General features: G+C 29.9%; 2 protein-coding genes across 7 annotated transcripts; one reads left to right on the forward strand and one right to left on the reverse strand.

The window, feature by feature from the left end:
• Positions 1–13243: 13243 nt before the first annotated feature.
• On the reverse strand, positions 13244–20339 carry LOC127256044 (bifunctional riboflavin kinase/FMN phosphatase-like). 6 transcript variants are annotated; one of them, XM_051281873.1, is made up of 11 exons: positions 20247–20339; positions 17157–17240; positions 16184–16370; positions 15102–15232; positions 14931–15000; positions 14770–14835; positions 14422–14576; positions 14232–14327; positions 13892–14043; positions 13659–13742; positions 13244–13550 (listed from the first exon to the last, which is right to left on the reverse strand). In XM_051281873.1, the coding sequence occupies exons 2-11, from the start codon at positions 17236–17238 to the stop codon at positions 13422–13424; spliced, it is 1152 nt and encodes a 383-aa protein (XP_051137830.1). In that variant the 5' UTR covers positions 17239–17240; positions 20247–20339; the 3' UTR covers positions 13244–13421. The 6 variants fall into 6 exon arrangements, with proteins under 6 accessions (XP_051137830.1, XP_051137829.1, XP_051137832.1 ...); XM_051281872.1 differs by having other exon boundaries at positions 20224–20326; XM_051281875.1 differs by lacking the exon at positions 20247–20339 and adding an exon at positions 19112–19130.
• Positions 20275–21057, forward strand: LOC127256046 (uncharacterized). The gene is made up of 2 exons (XM_051281876.1): positions 20275–20743; positions 20898–21057. Exons 1-2 carry the CDS (start codon positions 20275–20277, stop codon positions 20921–20923), a joined length of 495 nt encoding a protein of 164 aa, XP_051137833.1. The 3' UTR covers positions 20924–21057.
• The last annotated feature ends 1249 nt before the right edge of the window (positions 21058–22306 follow it).

Raw genomic sequence — 22306 nt, forward strand, 5'->3', positions numbered from 1 at the left:
TCTTACGGTATAGTGTGCAGGTTCAAGACACGCAGACGGATCAGATACTTGGGACGGGTCGCAAGACAAGCCGCCTATTCGAGCTTGACCACCTTTGCCCTCGCCAGACACCATCTCTTTCCCTTGTAGTCTCTATTTCCTCTTCTTATCACTGGCACCTCAGAGTTGGTCATGTCTCCCTATCTAAACTCAAGTCTCTTGCAAATACAAGTGTTTTAGGCACAGTTCGTTTTTAGTCTTTTGATTGCTTGCATTGTAACCTTGGAAAACAACCAGATTTACCTTTTTTGAATAACTTGTCTATTTCTGATAAACCATTTTCGTTAGTACATTCTGACATTTGGGAGCCCTCTTCTGTTGCTACTCTTATTGGGTTTCGTTACTTTGTACTTTTTATTGATGATTACTCTCGCTTTACTTGGATTTACTTTATGCGCAAGCAGTCTAAACTTGCCTCCATTTACTCTGCATTCGCTAAAATGGTGCAAACTCAATTCTCTTGTCCTATTCAGACTTTCACATTGAAATGCCCTCGAATATAATGATTCTGCCTTTCTTAGTTTTCTATCCACCCAAGGTACTCTTGTCCAGCGTTCCTGTCCCTACACATCTCAACAAAATGGTAGGGCAGAGCGCAAGCATCGTCATATTTTAGACACAGTTCGAGCCATGTTGTTATCTGCCAGTTGTCCATATCGGTTTTAAGATAAGGCTGCTCTTACTGCTGTTTATAATATGAACCGTTTACTCTCCTCTGTCCTTCAGAATACCACACATTTTGAGAGGCTCTTCCGCCAGGTACCTGATTACTCTCATCTTCATCATTTTGGTTATGTTAGATTTGTTTATCTTCCTCCTCATGAACGTAACAAATTAGAACCACGCACCCGTCTGTGTTGTTTTTTTAGATATGGGATAGAACATAAAAGTTATCGATGTTGGGATCCTGTGTCGAATCCTCTATGTATCTATCGGGATGTTACTTTTTTGGAGTATAAGTTATTTTCCTTTTAGTCTAAATTTTCTATTCCCTTTGAGTCAGAATCTCCGTTCTTTGTTTTGAATTTCTCTTCTCATCCTGCAGGTCCCGAACCCCCATCCGTTCCTGCTGGTCAGCTTGATGTTGATCCTTCCCCACAAGCTGACCCTTATGCGCCTCCTTAGTCTGTGCTCGATCCTCTAGAAATTCCAGTTCCTGCCGCCATTGATCTGCAACCCACCCATGTAAGTTGTCCTTCCTCTCATCTACTTGATTATCATTGTTTTTCTCCCATTTTATCTCACAATGAACCCAGGACCTTTCGTGAGGTGAACTGTGATCCCTTGTGGCGCGACGCTATGTCTGACGAATTGCAGGCTCTTGAGAAGACCGGCACGTGGGATATTGTCGATCTCCCTCCTAGCAAGAAACATATTAGCTACAAGTGGGTGTACAAATTCAAAAACTCACTCCGATGGTTCTGTTGAGCGTTACAAGGCTCGCCTTGTAGCCAAGGGTTTTTCACAAGAGTATGGTATTGATTATGAGAAGACATTTGCTTCAGTTGCTCGTTTGATATCTGTCCGTTGTCTCTTTGTTGTTGCCGCTGTTCGACGTTGGCAATTATTACAGTTGGATGTGAAGAATGTGTTTCTTCATAAAGATTTGTCTGAGGAAGTCTACATGACCCCTCCACCTGGCTCATATTTTTTCAAGGAAGGTATGTCAGCTGCGCCGTGCCCTTTATAGGCTGAAGCAGGTGCCCCAAGCTTGGTTCCCCAAGTTTAGTGTGCGCTCCTTCAATATGGCTTTTCTGCACATCTCCATATGACTCTGCTCTCTTTATTCGTCGTTCTCCTGTCGGGACCATCATTATCTTGTTGTATGTGGATGACATGGTTATTACCGGCAACGACACTTCTGGTATATCCGATCTACAGATCTACCATCATCGACACTTTGACATGAAGAGTGTTGGTCGGCTCCGCTATTTTTTGGGACTTGAGATTTCTGACGCTCCAAATGACATATATCTATCTTAGGCGAAATATGCATATGATCTCTTATCTCGTTCAGGTCTGACTGATAGCCAGATTGCATCCACCCCTCTCGAGGGGAACTGCCGACTTGCTCATTTCGACGGCACTCCACTAGAGGATCCCTCCCGCTATCCGCAGTTAGTGAGATCCCTGATATACTTGACGGTCACTCGCACTGACATAGCTCATGCGGTTCATGTTGTTGCTCAATTCATGACCAATCCCATGATAGTTCACTATCCTGCTGTGTTGCACATCCTTCGTTATGTCAAGGGAACACTCCTACATGGTTTTTATTTTTCTGTTGACTCTCCATTAGTTTTTGCAGGTTTCTCTGATGCTGATTGGGCAGGTGATCCGACTGATCGTCGCTCTGTCACAGGTTATTGTTTTTTTCTTGGGAGTTCCCTTGTTTCTTGGCGCAGCAAAAAACAAACTCTCGTTTCTTGCTCGAGTGCAGAGTCTGAGTATCATGCTCTTGCGGATTCGACTTTAGAGCTCTTTTGGCTTCGTCGGCTTCTTTCTGATCTCGGGGTTCCTCAGCCTTCTTCCACTTCCCTCCATTGTGATAGCACGAGTGCAATTCAGATCTCCCATAATGATTTTTTTCACTAGCGCACCAAACATATTGAGATTGATTGTCAGTTTGTTCGCCAGCATGTTCGTGCAGGCACTGTTCATCTATCTTATGTCTCTTCCGAGGATTAGACTGCGGATATCTTCACCAAGCCCTTCTTCCCAGGCCGGTTTTCCACATTGTTGAGCTAACTCAAGTTTGTTTCTACTTTACCACCTTGAGTTTGAGGTGAGAGTGTTAGCATATTTTTTATATATTGTTATTTAGGACCCACATATATATATGCATATATATGTGCACATTGAAACCTTCTTTTTTGATCAATACAATTTCAATTTTTCGTAAATATTTAAACAATTATTATTTTTTTATCTACTAAAAAATTTCAAATAGCCCTTTTGAAGTGTGGCTGAAGGAGTATAGTTTTTTTTTTTTTTTTTTTTTTCACAAAATGTTATGTCAGAAATTATTTACAGTAAAAGTTAAATTAAAACCTTAAATTTTAAATCAAAACCAAAAAAATTATATTATATACATACGATAACAATAAAAATTAATAAAAACATACAAATATTAACTAAAATAAAATTATTTTCTATAATACTTTCATAATTATTTGTACCTTACAACAAAAACACCTAAAATTATATATATATATATATTTTCGTTCTAATTCAAAATATCATATTTACCATTTTCATTTGTCTTATTCAAAAGTATTGTTTTTCTATTTTAGTAAAAGTAATCATAAATTAATATCAAAATATTTAACTTTTATTTAAATTAAAAACATATTACTACGTGTATATATATATTTATTTTATACATAAAATCAAATGATAAAATGTCAAAAAATTTTACATATTTTTACTCATTAATAAAATATTATTATTTTTTAATTTTACAATTTTTATTATTTTTATTTTTTAAAGTAGATTAAAAAAAACGGAAGGAGTAGTAGGAGGGAAGGAGTATTATATTCTAAACCAACATACTATAAATAGTAGAAGTGTGAAAATGTAGATTTGAATTTAGAGTTTGGCTGAAATACGTATCTTAGGGATTTAATTAATTATTTATTTATTTAATAATTAATTAATTAATAATTTGGGTACGGAGACAAAACAGTTTCTGTTTGTCTAGTTTTTCGATTGGTACAAAGTACCTGAGCTGTGTTCATTACAAGTCAAATTCTTGAACCGCACGTGACAGAAAGTCAAATTCTTGAACCGCACGTGAGAAGGAGAGTAAGAGACAATGTAGAATGAGGAATTCGATGCTGCGTTGAAATGTGGTAGTATTAGTCATGCTTGTTTATTTTTTCGAGTATTTATATTTTTATATACTACCTCCCTCCCGTTAAAAAATAAAATAAAATAAAATAATATTTATTTTTTATACTTAAATTTTTTAATATTAGTATCATATTGATTTATAATGAAAAAGATAAAAATACCCCTGTTAAATTATGTGATAAAAAGGTAATACTATTTACATAATATACTTTATATCTACAGAAAATCGGACAATTAAGGTAGAACGAAGAAATATTTTATAAAAAGTATTTTAATTTGATTTTAGTGTATATAATAATTTGATAGGATTATTTTGTTAGGAAAAATAAGGTGTGTTTATTTGTGGATTTAAACTTTTGAAAAATAGATATTTGAATTTGAAGAATTGTTTAATATACAATAGATATTGATTTGATAATTTTAATTCAAATTAATTTTTAATATAATATAAAAAATAAATACTAATTTGATATTGTATTTTTTTTAAAAGAAAATTAATTGTAAAAATTAAGTGAGAATTCATCCTATATTTTTATTAAAAAAATAAAATATTTATTTGATTATGGTTTAAAATTGATTTAAAACGAATTATTATTTTGAGTTTTTATTTTAATAATATTTTGATATAATAATTTTTAAAAAATATTATACTTTTATTAAAAATATATAAAATAAATAGTGTTAATTTTGCTCCAAATTTACAATCGCGTATCAAATAGTAAAAAAAAAAAAAAAAAAAAACATAAATATAAAAAAATCCTTTTCGTAAAGTTTAAAGAGTGAGTGAGTGTTTTTTTTTCTTTTAAAATAATACTCTCTCCGTCCCATGTAATATGGGTGTATTACTGTATACATGAAAAGTTAGGTAAAGTATAATTAATAAGTAATTAAGAAATGTATTAGTAAAAATAATTATTATTTAGTAAAAATAATTATAGATTAAGATTAACATAACTAAATAGTTTAATTAAGATTTAAAAAAATTAAATTTTAAATTTTAAAATATGATTAAAATGTATAATTAAATTTTCCAAAAAAAGAAAGGACAAATTATGAGGGACGGACGAAAATAAAAAATATTGACAAATTATATGGGACGGAGGGAGTAGTAATTTATTAGGTTGAAAATAAATTATCATTAAAAATTATTTGCATAATACTTTTACAAACCAATAACATAATACTCTCTTCATTAGGTAAATATTTGTTCATTTACTTTTTGGATATTGAATTTTAAATATTAATATTATATTCATACTTAATACAAATAAAGAAAAAATAATAAAATTCATTTAGTAGTGTTTTATAATACTTTCTCCGTCCCATAATAAATTATCTATTTTTTTATTTTGGTTTGTTCTATAACAAAGTATTCATTTCATTGTTTTTAGTAATTGTACTATCTAACTAATATTACAAATACCCTTACAACTTACAATATATTACACAATATTAATAGGGTTATTTTAGTCATTTCTACTTTATTTCTACTACATCCCAATATAATACTAATATTTTTAAAACTCCGTGCAAAAAGTAAACAGATACATAGTTATGGGCCGGAGGGAGTACAATGTAATAATATTTGTATAAAATATTTTATAAATATAGATATTTTTAATATTAATATAATAACACAAAAGATAAATAGATAACTTATTAAGGAACTGATGAAATATTAATTTTCAATTTATTGCAAAAAAAAAATAAATGAGTATATTGAACCGGGACAAAAGGAAAATAATATTTTAAAAAATATATACATATATTGATGAGGTTTTTATAGTTTGAAGATATTCCTAGAAATAAAAATAAGATAACATGTTAATTTTGTTGTTGACGAATAGTCAGTCTTTGTTGAGAAGTATGCCCATGGAATTTTTATTTTTTATGTTTTGGAAAAAATGATATTTTTATTATTATTTTGTTGACTATTAATGCAATGACATTTTATTTTAGTTACATATTGTGTTATATATATATATATATATTTATTTATTTATTTAAAATTAAATTTAACATGTGCTGTAACTTGCAAATTTTATACTAAAAAAAAAGCGTGGAAGTCATATTTTACGACATTGATTTATTTTATTTTTTTTTCATTCCAAATGCTTAGTACAATGTACATTGAAGTTATAAAACTATATGGAAAATATTTAAATTATTTTATACTAACATTATTTTTAATAAAATAAAACTATGTGTATATATTTGATAAAATATAATGTTTTTTTATAAAATATTTTAAAAATAATACTCCACTCGTCCCAATACAATAGTCTTATTTACTATTTTTGTTCGTCTTAAAACAATAGTCCAATTTCCATAAATAATCATATCATTATAAAACTATCATTACTTTTCATTATTATTACACAATTGTCACTACTTTTTACACCAATACACTGACATGGATAAAAATGTCTTTTATCTTTACTTTTTATCTATTGCTAAAATAATATCAATATTTCTTAAATCTAAGAACACTATAGTTCCGGGGAGGGAGTATAAATTTATGTCACACAACAATAACAATACGTTGAAATAATGTTACAATCCTCATTAATTAACAATACAAATTACATTATTTTAAAAAAATTGATAAAAAAAATAATAATTCTCAATAAATAATAACAAAAATTCATTATTCATATTTTAATTAATAATAAAATAAGTATTTTAATAATATTTTTATGGATTACAATAACTAACAATGAAAATTCAAAAAACTCTAAAAGAACATGTGGAAAACAATATGGTATGTTTATAAACTTCTAAAATCACTTTGTTCAAATTTAAACTTTTAAATATAATTAAACACTTGTGAAATTATAATATTATCAAAAAAAAAAAAAATCATATTCAATTTTAAAGATTGGCTTATTGAAAACTCGTCACTGTTCTCATACTATTTATTCTAATAATTCAAAATTTTATGATTCATAAGCTCTTTTGGAATATAATTGTATGTTATCTATTGCATAATCATACTGTATATATATATATTAGTACGGTTGGAAAATCGATTAATTATTTAATCGATGCAATTTAATTTTAAATTAAATTCATAGATCCTTTTATTCGGTGAGTAAAAATGCATGTGGGTTGTATGGTGGTTATTGATAGTGTGATTAGGCATGTAAATGCCGGTAAGCTACAGACGCACGTACCACCTGTCCGGATCAGATAACGACATGCATATATAATAAATTATTATTTGAAAATTTGAAATTTAAATAATATATTTATGACCGGAATTAAATTTGACGTTTATGACCAGAATTAAATTGGTGTTTATGACCGAAATTAAATTTGGTGTTTATGATTACCAGAATTAAGAGCCGACGGTTTCGACTCGGCATTTAAACTTCAAGGGGTGGAGTGTCTATATAAGACCCTTTCAACCACTTCATTTCACACACCAATTCCCTCTTCTCTCCGGCAGCCATTTCCGGCGATTTTTCCGGCGAGTTTCGGAAATTCCCTTATTTAAGCCTCCAAACATAGCTCATAGTTCACCTTATTTTAGTTCATCGGAGCTCCGAAATATTGAAGTGTCATCTAATTCGGAGACGGCGTCGTTTTATCTTTGGGAACATTACTCCATGAACTGGAGGCACTACCGGGGCTTATTTGGTTTTACGGAAAGAGGTTCTACCTCGACTCGACGTCAGAGCTCTGAAATATTGGGGTATCACCTAATTTGGAGACGACGTCGTTTTATCTTTGGAAACGTTACGCCATGAACCGGAGGCACTATCGGGGCGTATTCGGTTTTACGGAAAGAGGTTCTACCTCAACTCAACGTGATTATCGAATTTATTACGATAAAATTATTGTGATTATCAAAATTATTTTGATAAATTGATTATCGAATTTATTTCGATAAAATGATTGTGATTATCAAATTTATTTCGATAAATTGATTATTGAATTTATTTCGATAAAATTGTCGTGATTATCGAATTTATTTCAATAAATTATTTTGATATCAAAATTTATTTTTATAATAATTATTTTAATTTTTTTTAGTAAATATGACCATATTACATATTATACATACTTTAAATTTACACATATTTACATCAATACAATTATATCAATTTAAAACATAACGGTAACAAAATCTTTAGGTACAAAAAAAATATCATAAACTATCATCTAAATATTATTATATCAAAAAATACTATTATTAATTTATGAAACTCTACTATCTTAAATATTACATCGTCAGAGCTCTTGTAGATCAAATGGTGAGATATCACTTTCTTGAGGATTAGATTTTAAATTTGATCCAAACCCAATTATTTCCGGACAAAAAAAAAATAAAATAAAATAGTAAATATATTAATTTTGAACTGACAAATTAGATCTTCTCCTCCTTTTCAATTTAATTCTATTATTTTATTACACTGTTTTCTTCTTCAAATAATTGTTTATCAATGAATAAAGACACAAAAGTAGCAAAGAGCTATTGAGCTTTATCAATCAATAAGACAATGCAAGTTGAGGATGACAAATAATAATTATTATAATTTTTTAATTGCTACTTGCAATATATTAATGTCACAATTATACCATCAAGTTGATGTTTTATATAATTTTTTTTTTTATATATATATAGTTTGTTTCCTTGTTTAATTATAATTATATTGTAATTAAATCCAACCAATTATTTCATTCATATTCATGCATCTGAAGCCATTCTATTTTCTATATATTATATTATATAATAAAGTATGGGATTTAGTTATAGTCGACATCGTTTATTTGAATTTTTGTATTAATAATGGATAAAAGTTATGGGCTTCTTTTAAAGTTAACTTTATAATTTTGTTATACACCTTCATGTGTTAATTAAATTGTATTTTAAATCGAAACAAATTCGCTCATATACAAAAAAACACCAGATCTTTTATGAAAATAATATTGTTGTGCTTCCTATGTATATATTTCATATTCTATTCTGATTATTCAATCAGAGTACTCTTATAAATACCAACATTATTGTTGGAACAAGAAATTTTTTCACCTATTTTGGCATATAGGTCTTTTATTCTTTTCTGCTGCTGTCTTTCACATATTGTCTGGTCGCTGCAACAAGCTAACTGTAACTTGTTTTGTCTTATCTCTCGGTTGGTAGCTTTACATGACAAAAAGGATGAATACTTTGGATTAGTATATATGAACACACCATACCATTTAGGTGGAAGAGGTTTTAATTATGTTTGTCTTGCATGACCTGCAAGGTGACTATTTTGTTTACCGTGATTCAGAGTGTGATTGTTGTAAGGGTTTTTAGAGTGAAGTATAGTGAGAGAAAGTGAGTTCAATCTTTTCAACCTCAACCCTTCTCTTCTTTTCTTTATGTATTAAGTGAGTATCTGTCACTTTTATCTCGCCAGAGAGTTTACCGGAGGAAGGAGAAATCGAAGTTTCGATTAGGGAAGGCATCCGGATTATGAGCAGCCTTGCTATTTGGTAGTTGTCAATACTCATTTGTGACGACGTATACCTGTGGAGGAGTTTTTCTAGGTAACTAGTATTGTAGTATGGGTTGAAGGAGTTTTGGTTGTTTCTGTTCTTAATCAGCACTGATTAGTGAACTTCTCTTGAATTGGTATTCCCAAATGTATGATTGCTTATATCCGAACTGGGTAAACAAACCCTTGTCTCATTTACTGTTTTGTTTTTCTGCATGCATTCAGTTAGCAGTAGGGTGTTATAACTTTAATATAACTATGTTTCAGAAGTTGACCCTTGAATGGGTGTTCGAAGGAGTTTTGGTGCAACGCCTATTCCCCAATAATTATTAACTAGCCGACTTGTTTTGCCATCTTGATTCCTCTCCAACTCCTTCCTCAATGTTCGATTTGAATGTCTTCCAAAGTTATATGATTGATTTTTTGGGTTTGCTTCGGTTTCTAAATTTTCATTACATTTTTTATCTTTGCACTTTATTTATTTTATTTTATTTAATTTACTTTCAAATCCTAGGATCAGGTTAAATTGTATTGTTAAAATATGGGCGGATATCTAAAAATACGGCGAATTTATGAAGGATCATCAATAAACAAAGTCTTAGTTGATTTTAATACGGAATATTTATTATAAAAATTGGTGAAGATAATTTTTCATAAAGGACATTAAAAACTTGTAAAAAATAAAATAAAATTGGTGAAGATACTATTGTTGATGGAAGTTATTCGAAGAACATTACATGAATTCAATGAAATCATGATGATAAGGTTAGTTCATGGAGTAACAAATAGATTTAGTAACAAAGAATTAATTATTGGAGCTTCAAAATGATATAAGAGGAAGACTTGGGAGGAAATTGACTACCAACACAACACACCACAAAATTATCTTTCTTTTTATTTTAATAATAATAATAATAATTATTATTATTATTATTTTTTTTTTTTTTAGATTGTGTGGAATATAATAATTTTAGAAAAATGAGTAAGATTTTTTCAAAAAAAAAAAAAAAAACACACCCTTTATTTTTTATTATTTATATTTTATAAAAACTTAATCTTATTTTTAACTTATTATATCAAATAATTATTTAAATTTAAAATTTTACTATTTAAAACATAAATCCAAAATTCAAACCTTAAAAAACCTTTAAAAAATACATCTTATATAACTTTTTAGCATTTTTTTAGAATTGCTTATAAATAAATTTATATGATAATAAAATACATTTGGGGTGGGGGAGAGGGCTGCAGCCCACTTACCCCCACTTATCTATTGTGTTCTTGGTAAATTTTTGACTGAAACTAATATTTTGTAAATTATGTTTAACAAAGCAAAATCACACGAATTATGTGTGACAAGTGAATTTAAAAACGTAAAAAATTTGAACATATGATCTCGCAGTCACGAGTTTACCCCAAATATATTGTGCACAATTGCAATATTCATTTCAAGTATAGTAGATTATGATGTGGATATTGAGAATAAATTAAAATAAATTAGCCATGCGCAATACGATTGTTGAGATATTTTAGATATTCAGTTCTAAATTTAGTAGATTTATATTTAGATTTGGTCTTATTTATAGATTAGATTATTTAGATTTGAGTCTATCGAATCCGTTTTATATTGTCTATATAGATCAATAACACAATCTCATTATTTTTCTCCAAAATTTCTAACAACGATAAAATAAATAAATGCTTACATTGAATAATATATGTGGTGGGTTCTACCATATCACATGATCTTGCACAACAAATTCAATTTGATTTTTGAATTCGAATTTTAAAGCAATAAATTTTCGGGCAATTTTTATTATAAAAATATTATATAGGCGCAAATCCCATGTTGATATGGTCGATTGAATCTGTATATATCATAAAAATAAATAATATAATATATGGTTGTTATAAAATATTATATGTTGTGTTATAAATATAATGTGATATGTACTTCCTCCGATTCTTAACAATTTTTTTATTTTTTTACTTTGGTCCATCTCATAACTAAGTATTCATTTCATTTTTAGTAATTATACTATCTACTTAACATTACAAATATCCTTTTAATTTATACAATATATTACATTATACTTTTATTTCTACTACATCCCAATATAATACTAATATTTGTAAAACTCCGTGCAAAAAGCAAAAGAATAGATAGATATATAGCGAAAAGAGTATAATATATGATATTTACTTATATAATATATATTGATCTAATGTTGATTTGACTGAATCAATACGAAATCGTAACCATATATATATATGGGATAAAATACTTTTAAATTCAGTTGTACTCTATTTATGCGAATTTCATTAAAAATCATTATTACAAAAATTATATTTTGTCTCGAAAAAAATTTCATATACTCTAAAACAATATTTAAAAAATATATAAATAATTTTAATTTATGTGATCTTAGAAATTATGAGCCTATACTATAAATAATGTCATTTTAATAAAAAGATTTTGAAGAGTGCTCTTTTTGCCAAAAAAACATACATATTTTTTAAATAGTTAATATATTATACATATTTATTATTTTTATATCCCCTATATAATTTTTTATATTTAATATAAAAAATATCTCTTCAAATTATTTTACAAAACAAATACAGATTTATCAATTAAAAGATAAATAACAAATATAAAATACTCCCTCCGTTCGCCTCTAAGAGTTGCATTTATCTTTTGCATCGTTGTATTTAACACTAATGGAAGTATTTTTGCAATTTTTTTTTAATTTATATTACGTTTAATAATTAATATTCAAATATCAACACACAAAAATTAAATGAGACATTTAAAACCGGACATAGATAGTATAATATTTCAAATATAAATAATTTGTAAATATTACTTTTTAAATAAAAATGTAAGAACTTGATTACCGTTGACTGACTTAAATTAGTATTATGTTTGTGTCGCATATAAAAAAAAAAAAATAACACGAATGTACACTTTCAAATAGCACAATACTGTCATTAGTTTATACTTGTAAATATATTTATTGTCCTAGAAATCAATATTAGAGTATATTGAGTGGACTACATGATATGTTGTTAGGTATGTATTGCGTTTGTATATATTACTATAAATTGTTTGTTATTTTTTATTTAAATAGGTATTGCGAGAGTAACGTCTTCCGTGAAATCGAGTCGATGATAAATTTTCTTTCCGAAAGTTAGAAACACCCCCGGTAGTGTCTCTAGTAGCGAACATTCTAACAAAAAAAAAATGTTTTTTGTTGGGATTGTGTATATGCTCCAATCTCGTCCACTTGCCAATTTTATTACTTTGATTTGAAATTAAAATTTTAGTTTAAATAGTATTATTTCAATATAATTTTTTATTAAAAAATAATATACTTTTACTAAAAAAATCGTACTCCCGGTTCAAAATACTTTTTAACTAAAAAACTGTAATTCCTTACTCCCGGCTCAAAATACTCAATTTACTACTTTTCGTTGTTTCATTCAAAAATAACACTTTTAGTAAAAATAATCAATAAGCTAAGAGCAAAATACCCTTTTAAATTTTTATTTAAATTACGAATATACTATAACACATACAATTATTTTAAATATAAAATCAAAAAGTAAAAATGTCAAAATATTTTTCGTATTTTCACTGACCAATACAATATTATTTTTTAATATATTACAAAACCATAAAAAGTACATTCGAGAAGAATAATACCCCCTCTATCCCATAACAATAAAATATCTATTTACTATTTGTGTCGTTGTACTTAACATTAAAAATATCTTTTATAATTTTTTTTTGTACGAATGTCATTATATTAGTACTATAAGATAATAAGAAAAATAATTTTGATATAATAATTAATATTCAAAGATCAACGCAAAAAATAAATGAATACTTAATTACAAGAGATGGGGAGTATTAATCTGATTTTGAAGTAGAACCAAAAATACATTTTTAAAGATACTGAGTTGACAATCATAATCTCCATGAAACATGTACATAACAATTTTGAAAATCACTCTCATATCGAACAATGTAAATAGCCAAGCTTAGGAAGTACCTTTCAAATACGGGTCATCCCTATACTTGCTATATACCGGATGTTCGAGCGCTTTCTCCGCGACATCTCGATCTTGGTGGATCTTCGCCACTAAGCTTTCGAGGGACGGGAAGTTAGTCTGTCGAGAGAGCGGGCACAAACACACACATACGTCAATTGTTTGTTAAGAAACAAAAGCAATGCTAAGCAAAACATCGATCGGATTAACTTTGGTCGTTTGACATACCTCGGGGCGTATATAGCCTACTATAGCAAGACGCAAATCTTTGCCGTAGAAATCCTCTTTAAAATCATGAAGCAACCATGGCTCCTATGAGTGCAGAAAATTAACGAATATAAATCAACTTAATTATAATAAATAGTTTGGTTAATTAAACAAAAAATATAGCGAATCGCCCTCAAATAAAAATAAAATAAAATTTGTTGATTTGAAGAAAGATGGAAATGAAGATTACTTACGATTGTCTTCTCGGTGTTGTTGAAGTAAGGGTTCCAACCGATGCTCATTACCATTTTATAAACACCTTTAGTTGCTAATCCGGCCCATCCAAAATACACGCCGGAGGGATGCTCCGAAACAAGATCTGAATAATCCTCCGTGGACAAGTTAGCTGGAAAATGAGGAAAAACAACCATGTGAGAGACCAAACTATTATTCTAGTAAAAATATATTATTTTTTCTTACAAAATATTACATCAAAATATTATTTAAATAAAATTTCAAAACCAAACACACCCAAGTTTATATGAAAAGTCACAACTAAATAGCAACCACAGTAGACTTGAAGAATCAACAAACCTGTGGGGATTCCAAGGACCTTCGATCCTCTACCAAAACCTTTAATGACCGGACCACCAATGTACCAAGGTTCTATAGGTAAGGTACCTTCGATCCCTGTACACGAATGAAGCATATGAAATATAACATTCGATCTTGACGCTTAGTAGGCCTTTGATAGAAATCCTTCGAATGATGAAGAAAAGCTTACAGTCTTCAAATGGTGGTAAACCCCAATTTTCTAACCGCAAATCTAGCAGTGAATTGATCACCTCATCTGCATCGGTGAATAGGTGGGACTGTTTAGGCACTGATGGGACGGCAACCACTTCCATTCCTGCGGCCTTACCAGCACTTACACCTGGTCTACAGAACAACCAATTTTTTGTATTAAAACCTGTTTACGGTAGACAAGAAATGCACGAACAGAAAAGAAGAAAGAGCAACATTGTCAAGTCATAGCAACATTACAAATGCTGTTTGCTAGCAGATAATCGATTGTCAAACAGGGGCCGATACAATAAGATTATAAAAACCTGCAAAAAGCTTTGACACTCACAATGAATCTTCAATGACAAGACAGTTGGAAGGATTCACCTCAAGCCTCTTAGCAGCTTCAATATATCTAAGAGAATGAAACATCAAATAATAATAAGAAGTGTTCAATCGAGCTGTGTAGGAATCTGGATAAATCCCAAGTTTTAAGTTAGTCCATCTTACATCTCAGGTGATGGCTTTGGATGGGCAACTTCATCGCCACCTATAATAACAGAGAAAGATTCTCTCCAACCTGAAAGTTACAAGTCGGTCAATGAGATACATGTTCGAGGTAGACAAAAACAATAAGTTGGTTAAATTTATCTAATTAAATAGAATTTTATATATAGGTACCATGATGAAAAGATATCTTTGTCTCAATATTTGCCTTAGAAGAATTTGAAACCAACGCTAAAGTCACGTCATGACCCCTTAAATGGTTAATTAATCTGTTCGCCCCTGGTTGAGCTTTGATATCGCACCATCTATTATTGCATTAGTGAAAATTAAGAACTGCAATCTTCAAAAACAAGAGATGAAGCCTACTATGTATAAACTCCATATATGGAAAATTGCATCAAAAGACAAAGGAAAGCAATAAACATAATGTGACCGTGGATTACTTGTTAAAATGACGAAAAAAATAAATAAGAAAGGTAAATGGTATAATATCCACTTCTATTTTATTAAATGAATAAAATACCCTATGTTTTATTTCTTCCGTGAAATTCACTCGTATTATATTAAAGTAAGCACGAAACACCATCTTCATCCAAATACTGAAGTTGTTCATAAAAATGTGTTTAATTATACAAGTGTTATACAAATAAATTGGACAAACTGTCTTAAAATCATTTTATGAATAAAGTAAATAAAGAAAAAATTGATCAACCATTCATTGCACATTTTATAAAATTAAGTTACAACCGTCTTCATTTTACAAACTATGAAAATGAAGACTTGATCAATTTTTTTTTTAGTCAAATAATGATATTTAAGACATTTTGTCCAATTTATTTGCATAATACTTGCATTATGATGTGTGTATTTACAAACACGTCAGCATTTGGATAGAGAGAGTGGCTTATGCTCATATTAATATAATATAATAGGATTTCACACAATAAATAAATAAATATATTTTATGCATTTATAATAAAACACATAGGAATTATGCAATTTACCCAAAAAACGTATTGAAATTATGCATTTCAGAATAAAACTAGCGATGAATAATTCAGTAAGCACACTTTGTTACATTCCTCTCTCCATTTTTTTTCCCTCTTTTTTGAGCCTTTCTGAAAAATAAATTTTAGGATCACATGCCTCAGCGATGCTAATCAAATGCTTAAATGAAAGGCCAAAGTAGATGGCCGACGTGATTGGAGCTTTATTAATATAACAAATAACAGAGCATACACAAGAAGTAATCTTACTTGGTGGAGAGTATAGGAGTAATATCTGATAGCAGTTCATCTGTAGTTACGGGAAGCTCGTACTCTTCAACAAGAGTAGTTGCAGCTTCATAAGGTGTCTTTCCCACAATATTATGCGCTATTTTCCCGTCCCATTGCTTTTTATACTTAACCAAGTAGCCTCTGACAACATCACTCACAATGCCATCTGATCTCAAAATTTTAAAATGAATAAAAATGGAGAAAGTACGTCATGGCATGAACGAGAAAACAAGCCAATGCAAGACAGAAAAATGATAAATCTCCCATGGAATTTGGTTGCTAAACCGATTCGAAAAGCTAATGATATACTCCCTCCGTCCCAAACATGGTGAAACATTTGGTTTAGGCACGAGTTTTTAGGTGGGTAGTATTAAGTAGTATAATTTAGAAATTAGGTGATGTGATGGAGAGAGAAATATATATTTTATTTTTTTATTTGGATGATGTGAGGGGATAAAGTGTGGGGTAGAGATTAAGTATAATTAATTATTTCCTATTTTGGAAATGTTGCAGGGTGTTTGGGACGTACCAAAAATGAAATATTGCAGGGTGTTTAGGACGGAGGGAGTATTATGCAAGATTCATCAAACGAATTTGATATACATTCCAACCATGTCCATGTTTCCCCCAATATATCGAATGCTAACCATTTAAAAGGAATAGCAAACAATAAAAAGGATGCACTCATTAAGTAGGAGCACAGTGGCAACAATCCATTATTGTAAAAGTTATAAGCAGCAGAATAAAATAGCATCTAATTAAATGAATAAAAACAAATCTAGTCCTTTAACATTTATATATGAAGTATTCATCTTGTAGCATAAATGTCTTCTAGATTGTAAAAAGGCACATTCTCTTTTCATTTCCTCAGCCAAAAATCGTACAAACACTTTTTATATAATTTATAACAGAAAATTGAGGAGAGGAGATATAGAGAACCCTATGGGCCAACCTGTATTAAGAATAGTTCCATCCAAATCAAGGAGTACACATGAAACAAGCTTTCTAGGGGTCTTCGCCATTGATGTACCCATATCTGTAGCAGGCAAAGAAATGCTTATATTTCTGTAAACGAATTCCTCTCCAAATAACAAGGTTAAGCATGAAACAAATAATTGATATTACAGTTCGTAAAAATGACTAACAGGGAGTCTCTGGTTAACTCCTTTTCAAAACCAACCAAGTCAGTAAATTATATAAGATTCAGCAGTATTGTATAATCAATATAGGAGAACAAAAGCAAGAACATTAATGACCACTAAGATAAAGAATACATAAAGAGAAAATTAATTTAAAAAAAGAAAAAAACCACCAACAACAACAACACATCTACTAATTTGTAGCTACCATGTGACGACATTGTGTGACTAACACTATTAAATAATTAGAGATTGCTTGGTTTAAATGCCGATAAGCAGCTGAGTCAAAATTGCTTGAAATTAAGGAGCAAAAGGAACGTTGTCGACATTCAACCAAAGCATCTGCATTATCAACTCCTTCACACACATATATATTCTGATTTAAGGTTGATCATCTGGAACAAATATGGCATCATTTATCTGAAGTTCAAAACGCAGGATCATTGCTCGACAAGGGAACATAGAGACAATAAACAATAAGACAATCCGATCAAAAAAATAACAATAACAAAAGTAAAGTTCTGCTCAAATCATTCCTCAATAAGCACAAAGCAAAGAAAGATGATCATTTGAAAAAAAGAACCGTAAAATCCAATACTTCCCCGAGTCCAAACAGTCCATAAACTCTAGATTCAATTTTAAAACATGTGAATACCATTTTCAATGTTTTTTTCTTTCTAAAGAGTGTTTTGTAAGTAATGGCTATAAACAACATGAAAAAATGTATCTAAAAGTTTAATCAGCAGCTTTTAAATAGTTTGTGTAAGGAAACAAATAACCTAATCCACATTCAGCTCATCTTATCTTATGCAAGCGATACTAAGAAATCCTCACTATTATCAACTGTTTCCACAATGACAAATTAAATTAGTCTATGAACACAAACAAACAAAACAGAGCAAAAAAGAAATCAATTACGACAATAAGAAATAAATCAAAATTTAACCTGATCAACATCGGACCTAAATCAGCATACCAACAATAAAGCAAAAAAAGAAAAAAAAAATCATCAAACTCGTTTCAAATTGAAATAATAAAGCAACAAACACCTTCCAAAATAAGTAGAAGATAAGGTCGATTAGATTGGGTATAAACGGGGCAAGACCCAAATCAAATCTGAGGCTAGAAATTTATGATATCAAACAGGACGAGTAGAAGTGAAGGTCGGAGTAAGACTGACATGGAAGCAAAGCCAGACTGCAAAAGAGAATGTGCAACGAACTTGCCCAACCCAACCCGTTTCCAACCGCCGGTCAGATAAGATAAGATAACTATATTCAAACCGCGATTCCGGTTCATAAAAAATGGAACCGGTTTTCTTACTGCCGGTCACTTCCACAGGATCTGTTCTGTGCAGGGTTAAAGACAGAAGGAAAAGGGAGAAATATGGGTAGAAGATGGGCGATAGGTAGACTTGCCCATTCGGTTTCGAACCGTCGGTTCGAACCGCCGGTTTGATGGTTTATGAACCGGCGGTTACGGTTTGAACCAAACCGGATGCAAACCGAACCGAAACCGTAGTTCCGACGGTTCGGTTTCGGTTTGTAGTTTCTCCAAACCGTGAACCGTTGGTTCAAACCGCCGGTTTACGGTTTGAACCGGCGGTTCGGCCATATATTTTTTTTAAAAATCTGGCCGTCCGTCGCGCAAGAGCAGAGCAGGCAGGGGAAGAAGAAGAGGTGAAGAAGAAGAAGAAAGAGGAAGAAGAAGAATTGAAGAAGAAAGGAAAGAATCGGTGAAGGTGAAGAAAAGAAGAAAGAGGAAGAACCTGGTGGCTGCTTGGCTAGTGCGGCCGCGGCTGTGGTGTGGGTGTCTAAAATGATTTATTAGGTCTTAGGGTATTAGGATTTTGGACAAATTTGTATGTTTTAAAATTATAATAATATATTTAACTTAAATTTTTTATATATTATCAATTTTTTTATTAAATAAAAAATTATTAATAATATTAGAAAATACTAATACTAATACTATAATATTATTTTTTATTTATATTTTGTAATTTTTAATTATATTATCAATATTTTTATAATTTATTTGTACTTTTTAATTTATAATTTAATTGCTTATTAAATTTATTGTTTAAATTATTTTTACATTATAATAATCTAATTAATTATTATTCATATATTGAATATATAATAAAAAAATTTAAATAAAATAAATTATTTTTAAATAAAATTCAAATTTTAAAAAATTAGAAAATAAAAAATATATATATTAAAAATAAATATATACAAACCGACGGTTCAAACCGTAATCGGCGGTTTATAAACCGTAATCGAAACTGTCAAACCGTAATCAAAACCGTCATTCAGAAGATTCGATTTCGATTTGATATTTTGACAAACCGTAATCGGCGGTTTGAACCATTTGGGCAAGTCTAGCGATAGGACATACTTGCCCAACCGGTTTCGAACAAACCGGAACCGCCATCGAATCGGTATCGAAACCGTCACCGGTTTTCTCAAGGTTCAGTTGTGCAGTGCCGCGGCTGTGAATGTTTGATGCTTTGATTAGGGAAAATATTTTGAATAAAGTGTATATTTATAATTAATACTAAAGTAAAAATTAATAATAGTTCCGGTCAAATCAAATTTCTTTTTTTTATTTTTAGTTTCATTCAAAAATAATTATCTAAAAAACTAGTCCCACACAATAATAAAATTATTATTTTTAATCTTACCGTTAAAATTTAAACGGATTATACTGACGTGGTTGTAACAGAAAGTGAGGTGGCATTTGACTCGGATCAATCACTGCCGTGTTACAAGGAACACAAGGCCGTGTTTGAACATAAAACACTTTTATATCAATATCCATATTGAAACACGGGCGTGTTCAACTTAAATCCGACCACATACTTGTATATATACATACATGCGAGTGCGAGTGGCGCAGACCTTCCACAACTTCTTCGAGAGCTGGATCATGAAGCAGAATCAGTTCTTTCAGGAACTCCTTGAGGCATCCAAAACCACCCCGACGACGTTCTCCCCATGTTCAATCCCGCCCGGCGGAGCAGCCTGGAGGACGCCTTCCTCTGGATCGACTGATGCTGCCCCCAACATAGCTTTCCACCTCCTCTACTTCAAGTTCGGCCTCCGGCTCCAGGCCAACCTCACCCATCTCCTCCGTGTCTCCTCCTCCAAATATGCGACCTTGCCAACCTCTCCTCCGCTAGCTCGAGCAGATCGAAAACACCAAACCACCAAGAAGCACACCCCCGCCGCCATACGCTCATCCATCGCCACCACAATCTCCACCAGGAAATATACCATCGCCGCCGTAAACTCAGCCGCCACCTCCTCATCCTCCACCGGAAAATACCCGGGCGCCGCCGTATCACCATCCTCCACCAGGAAACACTCCCGCACCCTCTCCGATTCCCCACTACTAGGTAGGCAATGATTTTTTATGATGTTATGTGAATTAATTGATATATATTATTATGATTATTATTATTATTATTACTTATGTTATATATTTTTGATTGGTCAAAATTGATTTGAAATTTCTGATTTGGATATTGATGGATGTGAAATTACTTGCAGTTGTGGTTTTTTTCGAATATTTCTAGCCCCAGGTATCAAACACAGGCGTTGTCCACTTTCAAGACGTCAGTGTTTCAATACGAGTATTGATATAAAAGTGTTTTATGTTCACGGCCGTGTTCGTGATTAATCCGAGTCAGATGCTACCTCACATTCGCCTAGTTCGTTTAAATTTATCGGTAGGATTAAAAATAATAATTTAATTTTTGTGTGAAACTAGTTTTGATAATTATTTTTTAATGAGACTAAAAAAAAAAATTGATTTGATTGAGACTATTATTGATTTTTAGTCTTAATACTCTGTCGGCTATGTGTCATTTTTACCGCAAATTTCCTTTAATGTACGATATTTTTAAAAGAATTATAATTAATAAAATTTAAAATATATTAATAAAAATAATTATCGTATAATAAAAATAATTTTAAATTAAAATTAAAATAATGTACTAGTTGACAAAATAAGTAGACAAACAGAAAATAAAAAAGTGAACACTGCAGGTGGACCGATGAAGTATTATATAATATACAAAAGATATACTCCCTCAATGCCAAACTAATTTGTCACCTTGGTTGGGGTATGAAATTTTGTAGATATTGTTTAATTAGTTAATAATTAAAAATTATATTAGTAAAAATAATTAATATAACTAAATAATTTAAGTAAAATAAAAAAATTATAAATTATAAACTTTTAAATTGAAATTAAAATGTATAATTATATTCTAAAAATACAAATTATGTTGGACAAACTGAAATAAAAAAAAAAATTGATAAATTATGTGAGACGAATGGAATAATATAACAATATTATATTGTATGTTCATATTTTATATTTTTATAACTTTTATTATATAATTATATTTAATTAAAATAATACTCCCTCCGGTCCGAAGGGGCCTATGACGTTTTATAGTATATTAAGATATTTAATAGTATTTTATTAGTTAATGAAAATACGTAAGAGGTTTGAACATTTTTGTCATTTGACTTTATGTAAAAAATAATTGTATGTGTAATGATATGTTTGCAGTTTAGATAAAAATTAAAGATATTTGAGTATTAGTGTATGATTATTTTTACTAAAATATAAAAAGATATTTTGGAGTGAACGGATGAAAATGATAAAAAATGTACTTTGAATTGAGACGGATGAAGTATCATTATCTAATACATTAATATTTTTTACTACTTTTTTTATTCAAAATTTTAAGTTAATTACTTATTTATTTTATTATTTTAATATAATAATATAATTAATTATTATTTATATAGTGTTTACATAATTAGTAGGAATATATATCTAAATAAATGAACAATTTTTAAATAAAATTAAAAATTTTAAAAGTAGAAAAGAAAATTATTTAAAAAACAGAGTTTAAAACGAAAATCGCTAAATTGAAATCAAAATT

This window comes from Andrographis paniculata, unplaced genomic scaffold (assembly GCF_009805555.1).
Source record: "Andrographis paniculata isolate CXL003 unplaced genomic scaffold, ASM980555v1 Contig55END, whole genome shotgun sequence".
NCBI classification, from domain to species: domain Eukaryota; kingdom Viridiplantae; phylum Streptophyta; class Magnoliopsida; order Lamiales; family Acanthaceae; genus Andrographis; species Andrographis paniculata.